This window comes from Nymphaea colorata, chromosome 3, assembly GCF_008831285.2.
Source record: "Nymphaea colorata isolate Beijing-Zhang1983 chromosome 3, ASM883128v2, whole genome shotgun sequence".
Taxonomy (NCBI): domain Eukaryota; kingdom Viridiplantae; phylum Streptophyta; class Magnoliopsida; order Nymphaeales; family Nymphaeaceae; genus Nymphaea; species Nymphaea colorata.
The window spans coordinates 21,595,511-21,615,780 of record NC_045140.1 but is presented as its reverse complement, the minus strand read 5'-3'; the positions used below and the strand labels follow the sequence as shown (position 1 = coordinate 21,615,780).

The 20,270-nt window shown below is 39.9% G+C and overlaps 1 protein-coding gene across 6 annotated transcripts; it reads left to right on the top strand.

Moving 5' to 3' along the window:
* Positions 1 to 1,159: 1,159 nt before the first annotated feature.
* Positions 1,160 to 17,385, top strand: LOC116250996 (putative disease resistance protein At5g47280). 6 transcript variants are annotated; one of them, XM_050076664.1, is made up of 7 exons: positions 1,160 to 1,540; positions 1,782 to 2,554; positions 3,007 to 3,419; positions 3,554 to 3,909; positions 4,034 to 4,218; positions 4,317 to 4,587; positions 16,514 to 17,385. In XM_050076664.1, exons 2-7 carry the CDS (start codon positions 1,951 to 1,953, stop codon positions 17,142 to 17,144), a joined length of 2,460 nt encoding a protein of 819 aa, XP_049932621.1. In that variant the 5' UTR covers positions 1,160 to 1,540; positions 1,782 to 1,950; the 3' UTR covers positions 17,145 to 17,385. The 6 variants fall into 6 exon arrangements, with proteins under 6 accessions (XP_049932621.1, XP_049932620.1, XP_031480904.1 ...); XM_050076663.1 differs by lacking the exon at positions 4,317 to 4,587 and having other exon boundaries at positions 16,243 to 17,385; XM_031625044.2 differs by lacking the exon at positions 16,514 to 17,385 and having other exon boundaries at positions 4,317 to 6,056.
* Positions 17,386 to 20,270: the final 2,885 nt, after the last annotated feature.

The following is a 20,270-nucleotide window of genomic DNA, read 5'->3' as shown; positions in this document are numbered from 1 at the left end:
TTTCTAACCAGAGAATCTGATTCTTGAATGCATACCAACTATGATTTTATATATATACAAAAAAATGTGTGTGGTATCCAACCCGGTGCCCCGCTTTACCCCACTTATTCTTCTCACTTACTCTCCATCTTGATCGCAGTTCCGGATCTGTCGCTGCCACTGGAAATTAAGCTCTCATATATAGATTACCTCTTTAACAATATCGTTTGAGTTTTTGCTAGTCCCTTGTAGGTGTTGCTGTGATCACTGATCACTGTCTGTCGTGATTGCTCATTCTTTTTATGATTGAAATTTTAATGGATTGGAATTTGTGATCTGGCCGATTACGTGATCACGTCAGACTTCAAACCTGCCTAGTGCGACGCGGATCGACTTCGTAGAGACCGTTATGTTTCCTTTTACTTTTCCGTAGCTTTCACTTTTTTTTTTAAAGAGTAAACTTTGTCATTCGCAAAAGATACCCTTTTAATCTGTGTTGAATCTGACCGATGGTCGACTTGAATCTGGCTTGGCTCATTGATGCTTGTAGATGAAACGAGACCACTTTTGCGTACAGTTGTGAAAGTTGGATGATGAAAGTGCGTTGGTGTCTTCTCTCAGTTTCTATGCATGAGGGGAAAAAGAAAACTTTGGTGCTTTCTGAAAGAAGTGCGTTTGAATAATTTTAGGGCTTCTCCTGTGAAAGTTTTCCTCAATGATGAATCGAGCAAGCTTGTAAGAACAAGCTTCTGCCCCTTTTCTTTGGCATCACACTTTATACCGCTATCAGGACAGATTCTTTACGTGGGCATTCACCTGTTGTGGAGTACCATCCCTTTCCTTGCCTCTTGACAATCCGGAAGGGCATCTAATGAACTCATCTATTGAGAACTGCCCTGGACTGGGACCCGCTTGAAGGTAAACGGGAGCATAATCCATATTCTTTTCCAGAGGTGGACGGGAGTGCTTTGCTTGGAGGACGAGAGATGCTTCTTCTTATTCTTCAATTTAGATCGTTTTTTATTTGTTTCTTCCCTCTGGCGAGAAAGAGAAAAGAAGTTCCTTCGTTATACCTTACCATCTTAAAGGGGCTATCTAGGAGAAAGGAAGCTGTCAAATTTTCTTCGTCGACTGTATTTAGTTAACTGGAGAGTATGGGGAGACAGGGAGAGACGGAGGGAGATGGTTGATTGGTCATTGATGCTTGATATGGACAGTTGTGAAGTTTTTTCTCCTGAAAAGGTCAAGAGATTCGACCTAGCGTGAGATTAGTTTGTGACTTTGGTGGTGGTGGCCTCAGGGCAGAAGGAACAGAGGCAAGGAAAGATGGAGCATGGAGAAAAAAGTGGGACTAGACTTTTCATCTGCTCGATGAAACCCGGCAGCTCGATAAACAGTATTTCAGATTTTTTTTGTTTTTAATTTCAAGGAAAAAAAAGGTAAGAAAGTGATTGCCTGCACATGCATGCACTTCCGCCCCAAAAAGAAGGAAGGATTTCTTTTCTTCCTGCAACGAAATGGCTGTTGCCATGTTGAGAAAATTGGACTCCCCATTACTGCGGTACCTCCTCGTGTCACTGTCCTGACTATATTTTAGCATGTTATTGGATTTTCAGGATATTTGCTCCTTTTCGTTTGATCAGTACTTATCCAGTTTTAATGGTAAACGCACAGAGTAACTACTGCATTAATTTTAAGTTTTTTATGGTGAGAAAAGGTATTGAGAAGATTGGCTATTGTCTGGAACCATTAAGATGAACAAATCGACGTCTCACACTAGCAAGTTTTATACTTGTTTTCAGACGATGAGGCCGTCAAGTGTGAAGTAGATTCTCAGACCGTTCTGATCCGGCTGAATCCCAGTTCGCGAGATCTAGAGAAGTTGAAGTGGCGACCGAATTTATCGACAACGGCAAAGTTTGAGGAATAATATCAATTGCTGCAATAGAAAGCAAAGAGAAACAAGAAAAAATGGTGGAACCAATTTCGATTTCAGCTGCTACTATCATCAAGGGGTTAATAAAAGTCATTGAGGAAGTGAGGAAGACGCATGAACTCTTCAACACCGAGTTCGAAAAACTCAAGAGTCTCTTAATTACTCTAGAGCCTCGGGTTGAATCTGTCAGGGATTTCGACGAGAAAACTGCACATCATCTCAGCCGCGACAAAAGGTTATCAGAAGTGAGACAACAGGAGATGGCAGAACTGCTGCAGAAACTGAAAGAATGTGACCTGCTGGTTAAAAAAAGCATCAAGGTGCCCATGTGGAACACCTGCTTGGTTAGAGTTTACGCGGAGAGACTGAAAGAGCAGAATGAGTCTCTGAGAAACTTTGTGAACACAAATATGATAATTGATGTATGGGAGATTACGAGGACGACAAGAACCGCGGGCACTCCAGTATTTTCTGGTACTGCTGTACCAGAACCACCAGAAATAACAGTTGGATGGGTGAAGCCGGTGGAGGAGTTGAAGCAGAAGCTGTTTCTAGAAGAGGTTTCCGTGCTCGGAATCTGCGGTCTAGGAGGGTGTGGGAAGACGACTTTGGCCGCAAAGTTCTGCGAGCAGGTTAAAGGTGAGGGCTTGGGACTTGATTTTATCCATCCCCAAATTATATACTTATCATATTAGCAAATGTTTCAATTTGTTTCTCATGATAATGGAAGTTCACTCCAAACATGTTTGCAATTGCAAACGTGCTACTTCTAGTTTTTATGATCAAAAGAGAAAAATAGGCCAGAAAAAAGTGAGTTCCTTTTTTTTTTCTTCTTAAGGGAAAGTTTGACGGTCTTGAATTTCGATTTTAGAATTAAAATATGGAAATAAAAATCCACCTCAAACTGAAATTGGAATGAAAATTTCAGTGCTAGTTTTCAATGAAAATTCCACTTCTAGTTTTCTTTGGCGTTTGATAGTTTGGATTTTGGTTCTAATTTGAAAACGACATTTTTGATAAAACATCAACTAAAATTCTATCTCCCTATGAGTTCGATTCCTTGATAGTTTTCTTCATGTTTCATCTCACAGACAAGTTTTACAAGATCAGCTTCTTACCAATTTCAAGGACACCAAATTTGTTGGAGATGGTTTCCCGACTATGGCGAGACTTGCTAAGTGATGTTGGCAAGTTGCCCGAATTTCAAGACGTCGATGATGCAATGAATCTGCTGAACTCCGGTCTGAAAGAATGGAAGCCGGAAAGAGGCATGGTCCTAGTGGTTTTAGATGATGTTTGGCCTGATTCAGAGGTAGAGAAATTGGTTATCAGGAAACGGCCGGGTTTTAAGACCCTCGTCACAACCAGAGGTGGACTCAACTGGCTTGATCATAGTTATCAAGTACCGAAGCTCGGGATGGAAGAAGCTAAAAGTTTATTCTTCCACTATGCTCAGTATTCCGATCAAGGCCGCAGAAGGTCGAAACCTCGACTCGTGGAACAGGTGAATTTTTCAGCTGTTAACTAGCATTATATATATGGCATTTAGGTTATGTAGTCAACTTCTATCCGGCCATCTGAACGTGAGATTTTAGATCGTTTTAACTTGCTGTTCGACAATGGGTTGTGAACTTTCAGATAGTGGAAGGGTGCATGAGACTCCCACTAGCACTTAAGGTGATAGGGGCCTCGCTGAAGAATCAAGGTGAGTGGAAATTGAAGGAGACGGCGACGAAGATTGCTACAGGGCGGCAAACCGTCGGTGATCCGTTTGATCAGATCGTTGGCTGCCTGGAGAGCAGCGTAGAGTCTTTGTCTGATAAACAACGTGACTGCTTTATGGACTTCATCTGCTTCCCCAATAACAAAAGGATCCGCGCAGCCGCCGTCATGGATATATGGGTTCAAATTCGAGGCGAGACTGAACTCGGTGCGTTCAGCATTTTGAAAGATCTTGCTGATCGGCATCTGATTGAAGTTTTCGAGAGAAGAAGGTATGGCTATTACTTCCGGAAGAAAAACAATCACAGTGAAGATCAGTTTTTTGGAGATCTAATTAAGCGCTTGCTCAATTCTCGTTGTTTTTGTCAGTTGAATTTTTGTGTTTGATGCCTTAAGGAATGAAGCTTGGGACGAAGATGAGGGCTTCGGTGATCTCTTTGTTACTCAGCATGATCTACTGAGGAAATTGGCCGACTGCACCAGCCAGAAGACCAAGAAGACGAGACTCATTATAAATCAAACGGATGAATGTCCTAATGCCGATCTCACCTCAGAAGCTCAAATTGTTGCCTTGGAAATGGGTGAGTTTTACAACCAACACTATTCCCTTAATGGGGAACCCCCTTTCTTTTATGTCAGTTCTTGTGATGAATTTGGTCTCCGACTGATCTCTGTGCAGGTGATGGGAAGAAAAACTTTGACACGTACATTCCACCAATATTCCCGTGTGCAGAAGTACTGATCTTGAACTTTTCCCACGGTTCCTGTTCTTTGCCTTCCTTTCTGAAGGAGATTGAAACACTTAAGCTTTTGATCATCGCCAATGGCAGCTCGACTGCTGCAGAGTTGAGCAGGCTGCCACCATCAAGTTCTCTAAAGAACCTCAGAAGCGTGAGGTTGGAGAGGATATCATTACCTATTCTTCATACGTTTGCAGAGCCTTTCCTTGGGTTACAGAAACTGTCCATGGTGCTCTGTGAAGTCAGGGGGGAGGAAAGCTCTCCTGTTTTGGAGGTTCCCAACATATTTCCAGAGATGACAGAGATCGAAATAGAGTACTGCAGTGAGGAGAAAAGCTCCCAAGTTTTCGACATTCCAAACATATTTCCAGAGATCACAGAAATCGAAATAGACTACTGCAACGGATTAGAAAGATTGCCAACTTCAGTTTGCGACATTCCCAATCTGAGGAAGCTGAGCATCACCAATTGCCATGATCTAATCGAGTTGCCGGAGGCAATTGGTAGGATGAACAAATTAGAGGTGCTGAGATTGCGAGCATGTACAGCAATGGGGGGCCTGCCAAAATCCATTTCTGAACTAAAGAAACTGAAGTTTCTGAATTTATCAGAATGTTCAAACCTTTCGAGTCTTCCTGAAACCATGGGGGGGCTGCAAGGTTTGGAAACGATCGACGTGAGGGAATGCTCGGCGAGGCTGCCCGTAACGGTGATGCACCTCAAGGGCCTTATACGTGTCATTTGTGACGAGGAGACCCAGAAGATGTGGAAGCCATTTCTGGTTCACTTTAAGCGGCCGGTGTTGTTAGATGTGCATAAAGCCGATGTGAGCTTGGATTTTCTTCAATAAAGCACTTAAACAGTGGCCGTGATCAAGATACGCATGCAGATTTCAAGCAACCGAATAGAAGTCGACGCTGCTTTGATTCGTCTTTCACATCGGCTTAGAATAGATGCTAACCCCAACCAACCCCAACCAGTTCAGATCTTCTGATAGCTGATGAAAAGCTTTCTGGTTCCACTCCAGTGATTAAGAAAGAGTTGTCATAGGAGGTCTTCTACGAAACAAATGTGGGCCCTAGATATAACTTAGATCCAGACCCAAATTTATGTGGAGAAAAACCAACAGTCTCGATGCGTAAAATAATTTTCAATAATAAACTTGACAAAGTATACTTAATAAGAACTTAATAACCAAATGAAAATAACCCACAAAATGAGCTAAGCCCAACAGTTGATAATCTCAAAATGTAAACTATTTTATTCATCAAAATGAACATTATAAAATAAGACTCAAGGGAACTCACCTAAGCTTCATGTAGTGAACTTTCACACCAAAGCACTTCCACGCTCTTTGCACCCAATGCCTTTGCACTTAATCACTAAATACTTACACACCAGTACACAAAGTGAGCACACACTCATTGCTCAACTCTATCTCTTGCTCAACTCTAGCTCAAAGATACACTTACAGTGCCCAACAACCCTATTTATAGGGAGGATTAGTTGCTGGTGGAAGAATCCATCGAATTCTAATATATATATTTTTTGTTTTTCCTTTTAAACATTACATGCACCACCTTTAAAAAAGAAGCCCACAACAGCTTGAGTTTTTTCGACTTTCTGAGAGAGTTAGTGATGACTCTTTACAATCTCCCCCTCATTACTGACTCTCTACTCATGACTCCTAACATTTTTTTAAGTTTGGCGAATGTTTGTACTGGGAACCTTTATTAAAGATGTCAGCGACTTGATCATCTGAAGCGATTGCCTGCAATTGAATCTCTTCTTTGAGTATCTTCTCTCCATTAAAATTATGTTCCACCTTTATATGTTTCGTTCGAGCATGGAAGACATGATTCTCTGCAAGTCTAACTACACTTTGATTATCGCAAGAGTCTCCCTGTACAATTCACATCTTGTTTAATATCTTTCAGCAGTCGTATCAACCACATACATTGTTGTGCTGCTTGAGAAGCTGCTCTATATTCTACTTTTGTTGTAAACAATGAAATTATCGACTGTCTCTTACTATACCATGAAATTATATTACTTTCAAGACTGAATGTATATCGAGCGGTCGATCTACGAGTTGATAAGTTTTTAGCATAATTCGCATCACAAATGACCAATAACTTGACAAGTTGGTCCTCTTTTATAAAGTATACCAAAGTCATGTTCCTTTCACACACCTTAATATTTTTTTACTGTTTCTAAATATGGCTTATTTGAATTTGCACGAGTCTGCTCACAACACCAACTGCATAGGTAATATTTGGTCTTGACAATGTTAAGTAAATTATGCTTCCAACTAGTTGATGATACATAATGACATCTTCTAGCATGTCTCATTCATCAATTCTGAGTTTTGCATTTACTTTAATTGGTGTTGAGATAAGTTTGCAACCAAGTATGCCATATGTACGTAGTAAGTCGAGCATACTTCTTTTGACTTAAAAATAATCCTTTAAATTCATAATCAATTTCTAATTCAAGGAAGTGTAGTAACTCCCCCAGCTCTTTCATTTTGAATTTCACCATGAGATGTTCATGAATGAGATTAATTTCTTCCTTGTTATCTCTAGTAATAATTAAATCATCAACATAAATTAACAAAATAGTAATCTTCATATCTCTTGTCTTGACGAAGAGGCTGAAATCTATTGAGGTGACTTGAAATCCGCTAAAGATTAAAAAATTCAGCTATTTTTTCATACCAAGCTTTGGGTGCTTGCTTCAATTCATAGAGTGTTTTCCTTAGCAAGCAGATGTAGTCTGGCTTGTTTGGAGATTTGAATCTTTCAGGCTGCTCCATATAGATTTCATGGTCGAGATTTCCATATAAGAAAACATTTTTCACATTTATTTGCCATGACTTTCAAGATTTGTTTGCAGCAATGACTATCAAAATACGTATAGATGTAATATTTACAATATGACTAAAAGTTTTTTCAAAGTCAATGCTATACTGTTGTTTAAATCTTCTCGCGACAAGTTAAGCCTTATATCTATCAACTGTGCCATCTGCCTTTCTTTTTATTTTGTAAATTTACTTAGAAGTAATGACTTTACTCCTGTAGGCTTTAGTACGAGTTCTCAGGTCTCGTTATGCTCTAATATCTTCATTTCATCTTTTATTGCAGCTTACCATTTTTCAACATCTTTTGCTTCTTCAAAAAAAGCTAACTTGATCTCCTTCATGATGACATAATCTGCATTTGCGTACTTGAGATTTGCTTTCAATACTTTTGTTGATCCTCTTAATGTTATAAGTGTTCCTTCTTGTTCTTGTGATGATCTTCTTCTTCTATACTTTGCTGTTAAACAAGACTAACTTCTGTTCTCTATGGATCTGCTCGTTTTTTTTCATCCTGGGCTATGTTCAGACTTTTGAACTTGTTTATCTGATTGTCTTGCTTCTATGTCTTCTAGCTTAGACTCTCATTGTTTCATCTCAAATTGTATTTTGTTTGAACATCTCTCTCAAAAACACAAGAGAGTCTGAAAACACCTTCTTGTCTTTTGACCATTATGTTGATGCTTTGTCGAAGATGACATCGAGAAAAACATGAACTAATCATGTGCTAGGATTAGCACATCTCCATTCCTTTCGATATGGATCATATCCAACAAAAGACACACCTCTGTGCCTTCTTGTCGAACTTAGTTTTGTGCTACTACATAACATACACAACCAAATGCCCTAAAATAACTCACAGACAACTTCTTTTTATGGAGCATTTTAAATGGAGAATTAAACTAAATTTTGGTAATGGTAATCGATTAATTATGTGTACAATGGTGCTGACACAATCGGCTGAAAATATTGGTGACATGTTCTTTGCAAGCATGCTTTGACACATTTCTATTATGTGATGATTCTTCCGTTCTGTCACTCTATTTATCTGTGGTATATAGGCATATGTAAATTGCCTTCGAATACCACGTTGCCTTATGTATGCCATAAACATGTCAGATGTATATTCACCACCATTATCAATGCGTAGACATCGCATTCTATACCAAATTTCTTTTCTCTTCATCTAATGAAACTTCTGAAACTTTTCAAGTGCTTCAAACTTTTCTTTCAAGAAATAGACCTAAGTATATCTCAAAAAATCATCAATAAATATGATAAAATACCACTTGCTTCCTATTGATGGATTTGATAATTTTCTAAATATATCTGAATGCACAAGCTTGAATGGTGCTTTAGCTCTATACTTCGATCCTTTGAATGACACTTGTGCCCCTTTCCGTATTGACAGCCTAGGCATACTTTGTCTTTTCATACCTCAAGCTTTGGCAGCCCAATCAGTTGCATTTTATTAGACATCTCCTGGAGTTTGTTATATCTAACGTGAGCGAGTCTCTCATGCCAAAAATCTGAAGTGTTATGCTTCTTTATTTAGTCAATATATATTGTTTCTGCTGACAGGATATATATTGACTCAACTTTTCTTTCCTCAAATATGAGAGTTCTTTGAATGTCTACATTTCTATAAACTTTCATATCATTTGAGCCGAACAATGCGCAGTGACTTAAAGCTATAAGTTGTGGCACATACAACAAGTTCTTAGTCATTATTGGAACGTGATTAATGTTTCTTAAAATCTGGTCTTTATCAAGGTTAGCTATAACATCTGCTTAACCAATATGTGTCACTAAGAGTTTTGTGCCTATAACAGTAACAACAACTCGATTTCAGTTATATTTTTCATATTTACAAATCACTAGTCATATGATTTGAACATTTAGAATTAATGATCCAATTAGTTTGATAACTGACTTTTTTTTTTTTTTAATTTTGCATGTTTTTTATAGGCAGAATTACATCTTTCTCTTTTAATATCCATCTTCATTGAGTATAGAAACAAACTTTTCTCTACAATCTCATTTGCCCCCACCATATTGCTTACTTGTCGTGATTCCATTTCCTTCATCTATTCTGACTTTGTAGTCACAAGCAAAATGACCTAATTTGTCACATCTAAACACTTATTCTTTGGTCTCTATTTATGTGTAGTTTCTCTCTTTCTTTTCATCAATGTTTTTATTTAGAGACCTAGATGGCCATCGTGATCTCTAACCTTTGCTAAACAAAGCTTCATCATTATTTACTTTGAGTAAAAGCCCAACCATTTGCTTCACTAATCAAAAGATTGTCAAACGTAAGACCAAAAAGTTGATTGAACTAGCTAGTCATGAACACCAATTATAAAACTTCGAAATTCTGGACAAAGTCCACGAACAAGAATTCTCCGCATATGGGCCTCACTAATTTTAGACTCAGGGTCAATTTGAGAAATCTCTCTACAAATATTTTTAACCTTCATAAAATATTCTTCTATCAACATGTTTCCTTGAGTTAATGTAGCTAACTCATTTTCTAACAACTGTAGGCAGACATCGTTAACTCGACAGAATAACATTGCAAAAATATCTCATGCTTCTTTAGGAGTCTTAGCATCGCGTATATGCTCTAATAAATCCTTCCTAATTGATACCTTAATTGCAAATAGAGCTTTCCTTGCTTTGAACATCTATTTCTTTTTAGCTTCCTCGTCAACATGAATATTTGTGTTTGATCCCAATACTATAGCCAATAATTCATATTCTAAAAAGTACAACTCCATGCAAGATTTTCAATAGCTATAATTGCTATTGTTAAGCTTTTCAATATTATTTAATGCAACCGCTAATGCCACCATAATTTTTAAATATAATTAACCCAATTAAACTCACTATCAAACCCTGATACCAATTGTAAGAGAAAATGTAAGCTCTAGATATAACTTAGATCCAAACCTGAACAAGTTTATGTGGAAAAAAATTGGCAGAGTCTCGACGTCTCTAAATAATTCCTAATAATCAACTTGAAGAAGTATACTTAATAAGAACTTAATAACCAAATGAAAATAGCTCACCAAATGAGTTAAAGCCCAACAATTGATAATCTCAAAATGTAAACTAGTTTAGTTTATTCATCAAAACAAACATTACAAAGGAAGACTCAAGGAAACTCACCGAAGCTCACATAGTGAACTTTCAAACCCAAACATTTACACGCCCTTTGCACCCAATGCATCAACTCTAACTCAATGCTCACACACGAGCTCACAAAGCGAGCACACACTCAACATTTTCTTGATTTGTTGATGCTTTACAAAATGGCTAGCCACTCCTATTTGTAGGGAGGATTAGTCGGTGGTGGAAGAATCCACCAAATTCTAATTTTATTTTATTTTTTTAATCATTGCATGCACCACCTTTAAAAAAGAAGCTCACAACTTGAATCTTCTCGACTCTTCCAAGAGGGTAGGTGATGACTCTTTACAAAAGCCATGTGAAGAAAGCACACCTCTTACGAGTTGTGCTACCATCAGAAATCATCTTTATGGTTGGTACTGCTTAGTAGTTTTGCTGAGATTTGCCGTTATTTGAAGGGAGAAACTGCATGTTGCAAGGCTTTTAGGTTTCGTATGATAGGTGGAAGTATACTGTTGTAGTTATGAAAGATTAGTTCAATTTTTTTGAAAAGTTTTATCACCAAACAAACGGGGAACTTTGGTTTTGGAGAGTTTAGGAGCAGGTGTGAAACTTTAATACAATTAAAGTTCTATCTGTTTTGGAACTTTAATATTGGGACAATCTTTTTTAACGTTAAAAAAAAACCTGTTAATGCATGCCCGATTCCCCGTCTCCTTTTCCTTCTCCATCTCCCTTCCACCTCTCTTCTCTGTCTTTCATGTCTCTCCCTTTCTTCCGCGTCTCCCTCCCATCCCCTTTTGTGTCCCTTTCTCTTCTGTGTGGACATCATGAAGGCTTCAACTTCTGATGGTACAACAAGAATTGTAGTTCCTGAAGCAAAAATATCATCCTAGTGTCAAGTTGAATGGCAGCGAAATGAAGCAACCGAGGTGGAGAAAATCAATGAACTATATGTGCTTAATTTGAATGTTCAGACATTCAATTTTAATTGGAATTTGAGTATACGATTATCAACTAAATCTGGGAACAGGCCACCGATGAACAGAGTGGTTTTTGTAAAATCAAAATCTGTATTGGATTTGTGTACTGGATCTCAAAAAGAGACAAAAAGGGTTTTAAGTTGCTGTGCATATTGGATTTGAATATGCAAATGTCAATATGTTGGACTCATCTGATTATTGATCCCAATTCTGATCCATGTGGTTGGCTCTACCGAATGTGCTTAATTAGGCATGAAAGAAGATAGCTCTTGTTGGTAATCAGTTGATGTAGTATTTTAGTTTACTTTCTAGGATACCAAACAAAATAGAGTATATGGAAGGTAGAACAAAACTTCCATAAAAAATGGTACTCGGAATTAAATGCCCAGCATTTTGATGCTCTCGTATTGAGTTTTAGGGGCCTTAGATTGGGAGATGGGTTCCCTTGCAACCTCTATGGTGGTTTTCGCCTACATTTTTCGGCGACAACCTCTTCTGAGGGTGGTGATTCACCTTCCTTTTCAGGCATTTTATATTCCGCCTTCTTCCTCGCTAACAGATGCATGTGGTGTGAGGTTGGCTTCCGAGAAAGATAGGCTAAAGGATTTGTGTCCATGGTGCCTACGGTTTCATTAAGCATGGTCTTGCCTCTCATATTAAATAAGCTTTGGCCTCGGCATCGGGCTGGCTCGACACTCAAAACCTGGGCTCGGGCCACAACACGCCTATGCTCAATCTGATTAAATTATAAAATATATATTTTAAATAAATAATATATAACTATTATAAATCATAATAAAATATTATAATTATATATAAAAAATAATAAAATATATATTAAAAAACTGTTATTGAGCCCAATTGGGCTGGCTCGATAATATTTTGGGCTGGCCCGACACCTTTTTTTTCTGGGCCCAGGGTTGGGCCCGACCCAATGGTGAGCCTTGATCTTAAATTGATCAACACACCTTTTTAATAGGCGCATTCAATTGAGGATGATAGGAGTTCCTTTCTTTTCTTACCCGTCCCTACTCCTCCTGAATAATCACATGGGTTTGTTCATTTTTGTGGGGGCTCACTTCTTTATTCCCACCTACTTAACATCTTGGCCTTGTCTTAAATGAAATGGAGGATTTCCTGGACCTCCTAACATGGACTTAGTCATATGCACAGGTTTGTATATAAATGCATTGTCTACAGACTTCTCTGCATGCCAAGTACTTTCAAAAGTGGGTCAAAGCACAAGTGGGGCAAGACGTAACCAGCTCTCCCTCAACATGGCCTTTGGATTTCAAGTAAGCATTAGAGATGTCAACCGAATTTTTTCTGTCTTTTTGTACATTTACATATTTAGATGAAAATTGGGATTCGAACATGAACAAAGAAAAGCAGAAATCTGATTGTTTACTCCCTTGTTTTCGAGAGTTGAAAACAACCCCCCACCTCTGACGGTACAAGTTCAAGCTACACAATTCATCGAAAGTGACGTCTTTGACCATGTCTTTAGTTTCAAGAAAAAATCTATTTTCAGATATGATGTTGCCTAAAGATTTCCTTAACTACGCATTAGGATGGTCTGATTTTAGACTTGGTATTTGCTACTTAATAAACTACGTGGATCACAGCCATAAACTAAGACGTCATCTTAGGCGATTTGGTCATTTAATCGAACATTAAGGAGTTCATACCATAGATTACTCGTCCATATTATATGCATGCCTATATATATATGTATTGGTTTTAGCATTAACTTCTGTCGCGCATTCTGTCAAACATCTTGCGGGGGGGTCAGGAATGCAAGTTTTCGACCAGGAACTGGATCCCATGGACAAGTAAAATACAGGATTTTCAATCTTAGGGCTTGATCGTTTCGAACACCTTACTCAAAGATTATGGGAGGAATCGAGGAAATAAGGCGTGCTGAGCAGGGTGCTTGAGCTTTCCAAAGAAGCAAATTAGCTAGCAAGTGCCAACCTCCAATTCTGTCTTCAATGAATATAATAACAAACATTAAACAAAACCACCAATTCTGAAAGGCGAACGGGGTAATTTCTTCACGGATGAGGCAGACAGAGAAGGAACCAGCAGAAAACGAGACGGAAACTCCCATGCAGGACTCCATCGCCCGCTGAACTGAGCAAGAGAGAGGTTCGATGTGCGCGTGTAGAAGTTGCATGCTAGGAAGTAACACCCATGACCTGTCAATCATTTTTTTTCAAAGGCAACCCCCGTGTTGCCGACCGACACCCCGTGGCCTATTAATAAATATATAATCTTTTATGAGGATGACAAAAAAAAAAAAAGGAATCTTTAGAAAACGTGCTGTGTCACTGAATATTAAAAATCAGTCTTCAACCCACCGAGAAATAAATGTTTACGCGATAAGCGAAGGGGGGATGGAAGGAGAGGTGTTGGACGCCCCTTGATCTTCCCTGTTAGTTCCTGCACTCCGCCGCCGGAATCCTAAGCACGCTGCTGACTTTGCCGATTTATAAGTGAAACCAGGGGACTGCTTATTTTCATTCTTCCTCGAGGGATGACGCCACATTAAGAAGACCATGTGAGGCGAGTACTTACACTTTTTCTAGTGTCATTTAATTGTTTTTGTCAATGGTTTTTAGGAATGCCCTCCTGCGAGACCGTTGGTGTCATTTAATCAGACGATAAGGCCGTCAAGTGTGAAGTAGACTCTCAGACCGTTTCCCGCTAGCGTAGAGAAGATGAAGTGGCGACCGAGTTTATCGACAACAGCAAAGTTTTGAGGAATAATATCAATTGCTGCAATAGAAAGAAAAGAGAAACAAGAAAAAATGGTGGAACCAATTTGGATATCAGCTCTTTCTATCATCAAGGGGTTAATAGAAGTCATTAAGGAAGTGAGGAAGACGCATGAACTCTTCAAGGCCGAGTTCGAAGAACTCAAGAGTCTTTTAATTACTTTAGAGCCTCGGGTTGAATATGTCAGCTATTTATACAAGAAAACTGCACATCATCGCAGCGGCGACAAAAGGTTATCAGAAGTGAGACAAAAGGAGATGTCAGAACTGCTGCAGAAACTGGAAGAATGTAAGCTGCTGGTTGGAAAATGCATCGACGTGCCAATGTGGAACATCTGCTTGGGTAGAGTTTACGCGAAGAGACTGAAAGGCCAGAATAAGTACCTGAACAACTTTGTGAGCAGAAATTTGCTGATTGGTGGATGGGCGATTCTGAGGACGATAGGAACCGCGAGTTTTTCAATATTCTCCGATAGTGCTGTACCAAAACCACCAGAAAATACAGTTGGATTGGTGAAGCTGGTGGAGGAGTTGAAGCAGAAGCTGTTTCGGGAAGAGGTTTCCGTGCTCGGAATCTGCGGTCTAGGAGGGTCCGGGAAGACGACTTTGGCCGCAAAGTTCTGCGAGCAGGTTAAAGGTGAGGGCTTGGGACTTGATTTCAATGAAATTGTCACTTCTAGTTTTCTTTGCTGTTTGATAGTTTGGATTTTGATTCTAAAACTGAAAACTACATGCTTGATAAAACATGAACTAAAATTCGATCTCCTTGTGAGTTCGATTCCTTGATAGTTTTCTTCATGTTTCATCTCACAGACAAGTTCTACAAGATCAGTTTCTTACCAATTTCAAAGACACCAAATTTGTTGGAGATGGTTTCCCGACTATGGCGAGACTTACTAAGTGATGCTGGCAAGTTGCCCGAATTTCAAGACGTCGATGATGCGATGAATCTGCTGAACTCCCGTCTGAAAGAATGGAAATCGGAAAGGGGCATGGTCCTTGTGGTTTTAGATGATGTTTGGTCTGATCCAGAGGTAGAGAAATTGGTTATCAGGAAACGGCCGGGTTTTAAGACCCTCGTCACAACCAGAGGTAGACTCAACTGGCTTGATCATAGTTATCAAGTACCGAACCTCGGGATGGAAGAAGCTAAAAGTTTATTCTTCCACTATGCTCAGTATTCCGATCAAGGCCGCAGAAGGTCGAAACCTCGACTCGTGGAACAGGTGAATTTTTCAGCTGTTAACTAGCATTATATATATGGCACTTAGGTTATGTAGTCAACTTCTATGCGGCCATCTGAACGTGAGATTTTAGATCGTTTTAACTTGTTCGACAATGGGGTGTGAACTTTCAGATAGTGGAAGGGTGCATGAGACTCCCACTAGCACTTAAAGTGATAGGGGCCTCGCTGAAGAATCAAGGCGAGTGGAAATTGAAGGAGACGGCGACGAAGATTGCTACATGGCGGCAAACCGTCGGTGATCCGTTAGAACAGATCCTTGGATGCCTGGAGAGCAGCGTAGACTCTTTGTCTGAGAAACAACGTGACTGCTTTATGGACTTCATCTGCTTCCCTGATAACAAAAGGATCCGAGCAGCCGCGGTTATGGATATGTGGGTTCAAATCAGAGGCGAGACTGAACTCGGTGCCCGCAGCATTTTACAAGATCTTGCCGATCGGCATCTGATTGAACTTTTCGCGAGAAGAAGGTATGACATTTCCGGAAGAAAAAGAATGACACTGAAGATCAGTGTTTGGAGATCCAACTAAGCGCTTTCTCAAGTCCAGTTGTTTTTGTCAGTTGAATTCTTGTGTTTGATCCCTTTAGGAATGAAGCTTCGTGCGAAGATGAGGGCTTCGGTGATCTCTTTGTTACTCAGCATGATCTACTGAGGACATTGGCCGACAGGACCAGCCAGAAGACCAAGAAGACGAGACTTATCATAAATCAAACGGATGAATGTCCTAATGCCGATCTCACATCAGAAGCTCAAATTGTTGCCTTGGAAATGGGTGAATTTTACGTTAACCAACACTATTCCTTTGACAGGGGAATCCCCTTTGCTTTTATGTCAGTTCTCGTGATGAGCCAACCGACTGACCTCTGTGCAGGTGATGGGAGGAGAAACTTGGACACGTACATTCCACCAATATTCCCGTGTGCTGAAGTACTGATCTTGAACTTCTCCCATAGTTCCTGTTCTTTGCCTTCCTTTCTGAAGGAGATGGAAAAACTTAAGCTTTTGATCATCGCCAATGGCAGCTCGACTGCTGCTGAGTTGAGCGGTCTGCCACCATCAAGTTCTCTAAAGAACCTCAGAAGCGTGAGGTTGGAGAGGATATCATTACCTATTCTTTGTACGTTTGCAGAGCCTTTCCTTAGGTTGCAGAAGCTGTCGATGGTGCTCTGTGAAGTCAGGGAGGAGGAAAGCTCCCCCGTTTTCGAGGTTCCCAACATATTTCCAGAGATGACAGAGATTGAAATAGAGTACCGCGGCGAGGAGAAAAGCCCCCATGTTTTCGACATTCCAAACATACTTCCAGAGATCACAGAGATAGAAATAGACTACTGCAACGGATTAGAAAGATTGCCAACTTCAGTTTGCGACATTCCTAATCTGAAGAAGCTGAGCATCACCAATTGTCATGATCTAATCGAGTTGCCAGTGGCGATTGGTAGGATGAGCAAATTAGAGGTGCTGAGATTGCGAGCATGTACTTCAATGGGGAGCCTCCCAGAATCTATTTCCGAACTAAAGAAACTTAAGTTTCTGAATTTATCCGGATGTTCAAACCTTTCGAGTCTTCCTGAAACCATGGGGGAGCTGCAAGGTTTGGAAACGATCGACGTGAGGGGATGCTCGGCGAGGCTGCCCGTAACGGTGATGCACCTCAAGGGCCTCATACGTGTCATTTGTGACGAGGAGACCGAGAAGATGTGGAAGCCTTTTGTTGAACGGCCGGAGTTGTTGGATATGCATAAAGCCTATGTGAGCCTGGATTTTCTGCAATAAAGCACTTGAGTAGTGGCCGTGATCAAGAAACACATACAGATTCCAAGCAACCGAATAGAATTCGACGCTGTTTTGATTCATCTTTCTCCGTAAATGTTCTAAAGATATGATGGGAGTTGCGTTTGACATGAGTGTGCTCATTTATTTATTAATATGGCAATGGCATTTCATGATTTCATCTCCTTGGAGCATGGTTCACATGGCTTCTTTTTTTCTCGATCCTTATTGTATTTTATGTTAATTTTCCGCAGCAATCCTTTGCCCTTAAAACAAGAAAAGGATTTTCAGACGAGCCATGTGGGTAAGTTTAAAAATTTACCATATTTTTTACTGTTTTTCAAGCAGGCCATATTATATCCGAAAAACGCTGACTCTTTAAAAACCTAAGAAAGTTTTTGTGTCCGTGGATTGGACCAGATTCGGGAAGACCACCAATGGAATGCTGGGAAAGCACAGAATACCTGATCCTAAAAGAACTTTACAGCGTTCACATCTGCTTAGATTAGATGCTAACCCCAACCAGTTCAGATCTTCTATAGGTGATGAAAAACTTTCTGGTTCCACTCCAGCGATTAAGAAATCGAGAGTTGCCATAGGCGATCTTGATGACGTTGACGATGAAGGGGCATGCCTAAAGTGATCAGAGACAGAGAGAGATCCATCAAAACAGAGAGAGAGAGGGAGACTTTTCTTACTTCTACTCGCGTTATGCTTGAAATCTGCATGTGTATATATCTTGATCACGGCCCGTATTCAAGCGCTTTATTGAAGAAAATCGAAGCTCACATTGGCTTTATGCACATCCAACCACACCAGCCTAATGTGAACCAGAAGAGGCTACCGCATCTTCTTGGTGTCCTCTTCACAAATTACACGTTTAAGGCCCTTGAGGAGCTTCACGTCAATCTTTTCCAAACCTTCCAGCTCCATCCACTGTGTCTGGCGTAACTTGAGAAAAAATTTGGACCGTCGTCGACGCATGAGGAAATGCAGAATTCAGTATATTCGTCCATGTGAAGAAACCACACCTCTTACGACGTTGTGCTACCATCAGAAATCATCCTTATGGTCGGTACTGTTTAGTAGTTTTCCTGAGATTTGCCGTTATTTGGAGGGAGAAACTGCATGTTGTAAGGCTTTTAGCTTTCGTTTGATTAGGTGGAATTGTACTGTTGTAGTTTTGAAAGATTAGTTCAATTTTTTTGGAAAGTTTTATCACCAAACAAACGGGGAACTTAGGTTTTGGAGAGTTTAGGAGCATGCTCGATTCCCCGTATCCTTTCCCTTCTCCATCTCCCTTCCACCTTTCTTCTGTCTTTCCTGTCTCTCCCTTTCTTTCGCGTCTCCCTCGTATCCCCTTTCGCGTCCCTTTCCCTTCTGTGTCGACATCATGAGGGCTTCAACTTCAGATGGTACAACAAGAACTGTAGTTCCTGAAACGGAAATACCAACCCAGTGTCAAGTTGAATGGCAGCGAAATGAAGCAACGGAGGTGGAGAAAATCAATGAACTGTATGCGCTTAATTTGAATGTTAATTGACATTCAATTTTAATTGGAATTTGACTATATAATTATGAACAAAAACTGGAACAGGCCACTGAAGAACAGAGTGGTTATTGTAAAATCAAAATCTGTATTGGACTTGTGTACTGGATCTCGAAAAGAGACAAGAAGATTTTTTAAGTTGCTGTGCATATTGGATTTGAATATGCAAATGTCAATGTGTTGGACTCATCTGATTATTGACCCCAATTCTGAACCATGTGGTTAGGTATGCGGAATGTGCTTAATTAGGCATGAAAGAAGATAGTTCTTGTTGATAATCAGTTGAGGTAGTATTTTAGTTGACTTTCTAGTATATCAAACAAAATAGAGTAGTATATGGAAGGTAGAACAAAACTTCCATAAAAAATAGTACTCGGAATTAAATACCCAGCATTTTGATGCTCTGGTATTTTGTTTCAGGGGCCTTAGATTGGGAGATTGGTGGGTTCCCTTGCAACCTTAAGGTGGGTTTCTTGCGGCTAGCCTACATTTTCCGGCGACAACCTCTTCTGCGCCTTCACCGGGTAGTGATTCATGTTCCTTTTGAGGCGTTCATTATGATCCGCCTTCTTCCTCGTTAACGGATGCATGTGTGTGAGGCTGGCTTTCGAGGAAGATAGGCAGGATTTAGCGTCTATGGTGCCTATGGTTTCGTTAAGTGTCGTCTTGTCTCTCCTCTTAAATAAATTTAAGCATGATGGAGCCGGCTCAACACGTGAAACTTGGGCTCAAAGCTCAGTCCATTTTTGGCCCGAATAAATTATAAGATATATAATTTTAATATAAAATAATATTTAAATATTAAAAATCAGAATACATTATACATTAATATATATTAAAAATCTATTATCGGCCCCACTCGGGCCGTCCCGATAATATTTCGAGCTGACCTGATGCCCTTTTTCTATGACTTGGGCCCAAGTCGAGCTGGGTACTCGGTACCAGTTAATAGACCCGCCGGATGCCGAGCCTTGCCTTAATATGAGGATCACTTTTTTAGTTGGCACATTCAATTGAGGTTGGTGTGAGTTCCTTTCTTTTCTCCCCCCTGGACCTACTCTTGAATAATCACATGGGTTTGTTTATTTTTGTGGGGGCTCACTTCTTTATTATCACCTACCTACTATATTGTCCTTGTCTTAAATGGATTGGAGGATTTCGTCGACTTCCCAACGTGAACCTAGTTATATGCACAGGTTTGTATATGAATGCATTATCCACAAACATTTGTGCATGCCAAGTACCACTTAAAAGTGGGACTTAAAAGTGGGTCAGGGCGCAAGTGGGACAGGAGTATACTTGGTGTCTTTTCTAAAAGGCTATGCATGACGGTAAGCAGCTCTCCCTCAGCATTACCTTTTCGGATTTCAAGTAAGTATTAGGGATGTCAATTGAACTGTTCCTGTCTTTTTGTATATTCATAGATTCGAAATATGAACAAAGAAAAGTCATATGTGAATCTGAATCTATGGACGCGCATAGAGCAGAAATTGGATTGTTTCCCCCTTTGTTTTCGGGTGTTGAAAGCAACTACCCCAATCTAACGGTCCAAGTTGAAGCTACACAATTCATCTATTTTG

What these genes read in the sequence shown, in the direction of transcription:
- LOC116250996 (XM_050076662.1), top strand. Translation starts at nt 1,951, where the DNA reads ATGGTGGAACCAATTTCGATTTCAGCTGCTACTATCATCAAGGGGTTA. An exon ending in GTTCTGCGAGCAGGTTAAAG is followed by an intron (nt 2,555 to 14,939) that starts GTGAGGGCTTGG and finishes TTCATCTCACAG; the next exon opens with ACAAGTTCTACAAGATCAGT. An exon ending in AACCTCGACTCGTGGAACAG is followed by an intron (nt 15,353 to 15,483) that starts GTGAATTTTTCA and finishes GTGAACTTTCAG; the next exon opens with ATAGTGGAAGGGTGCATGAG.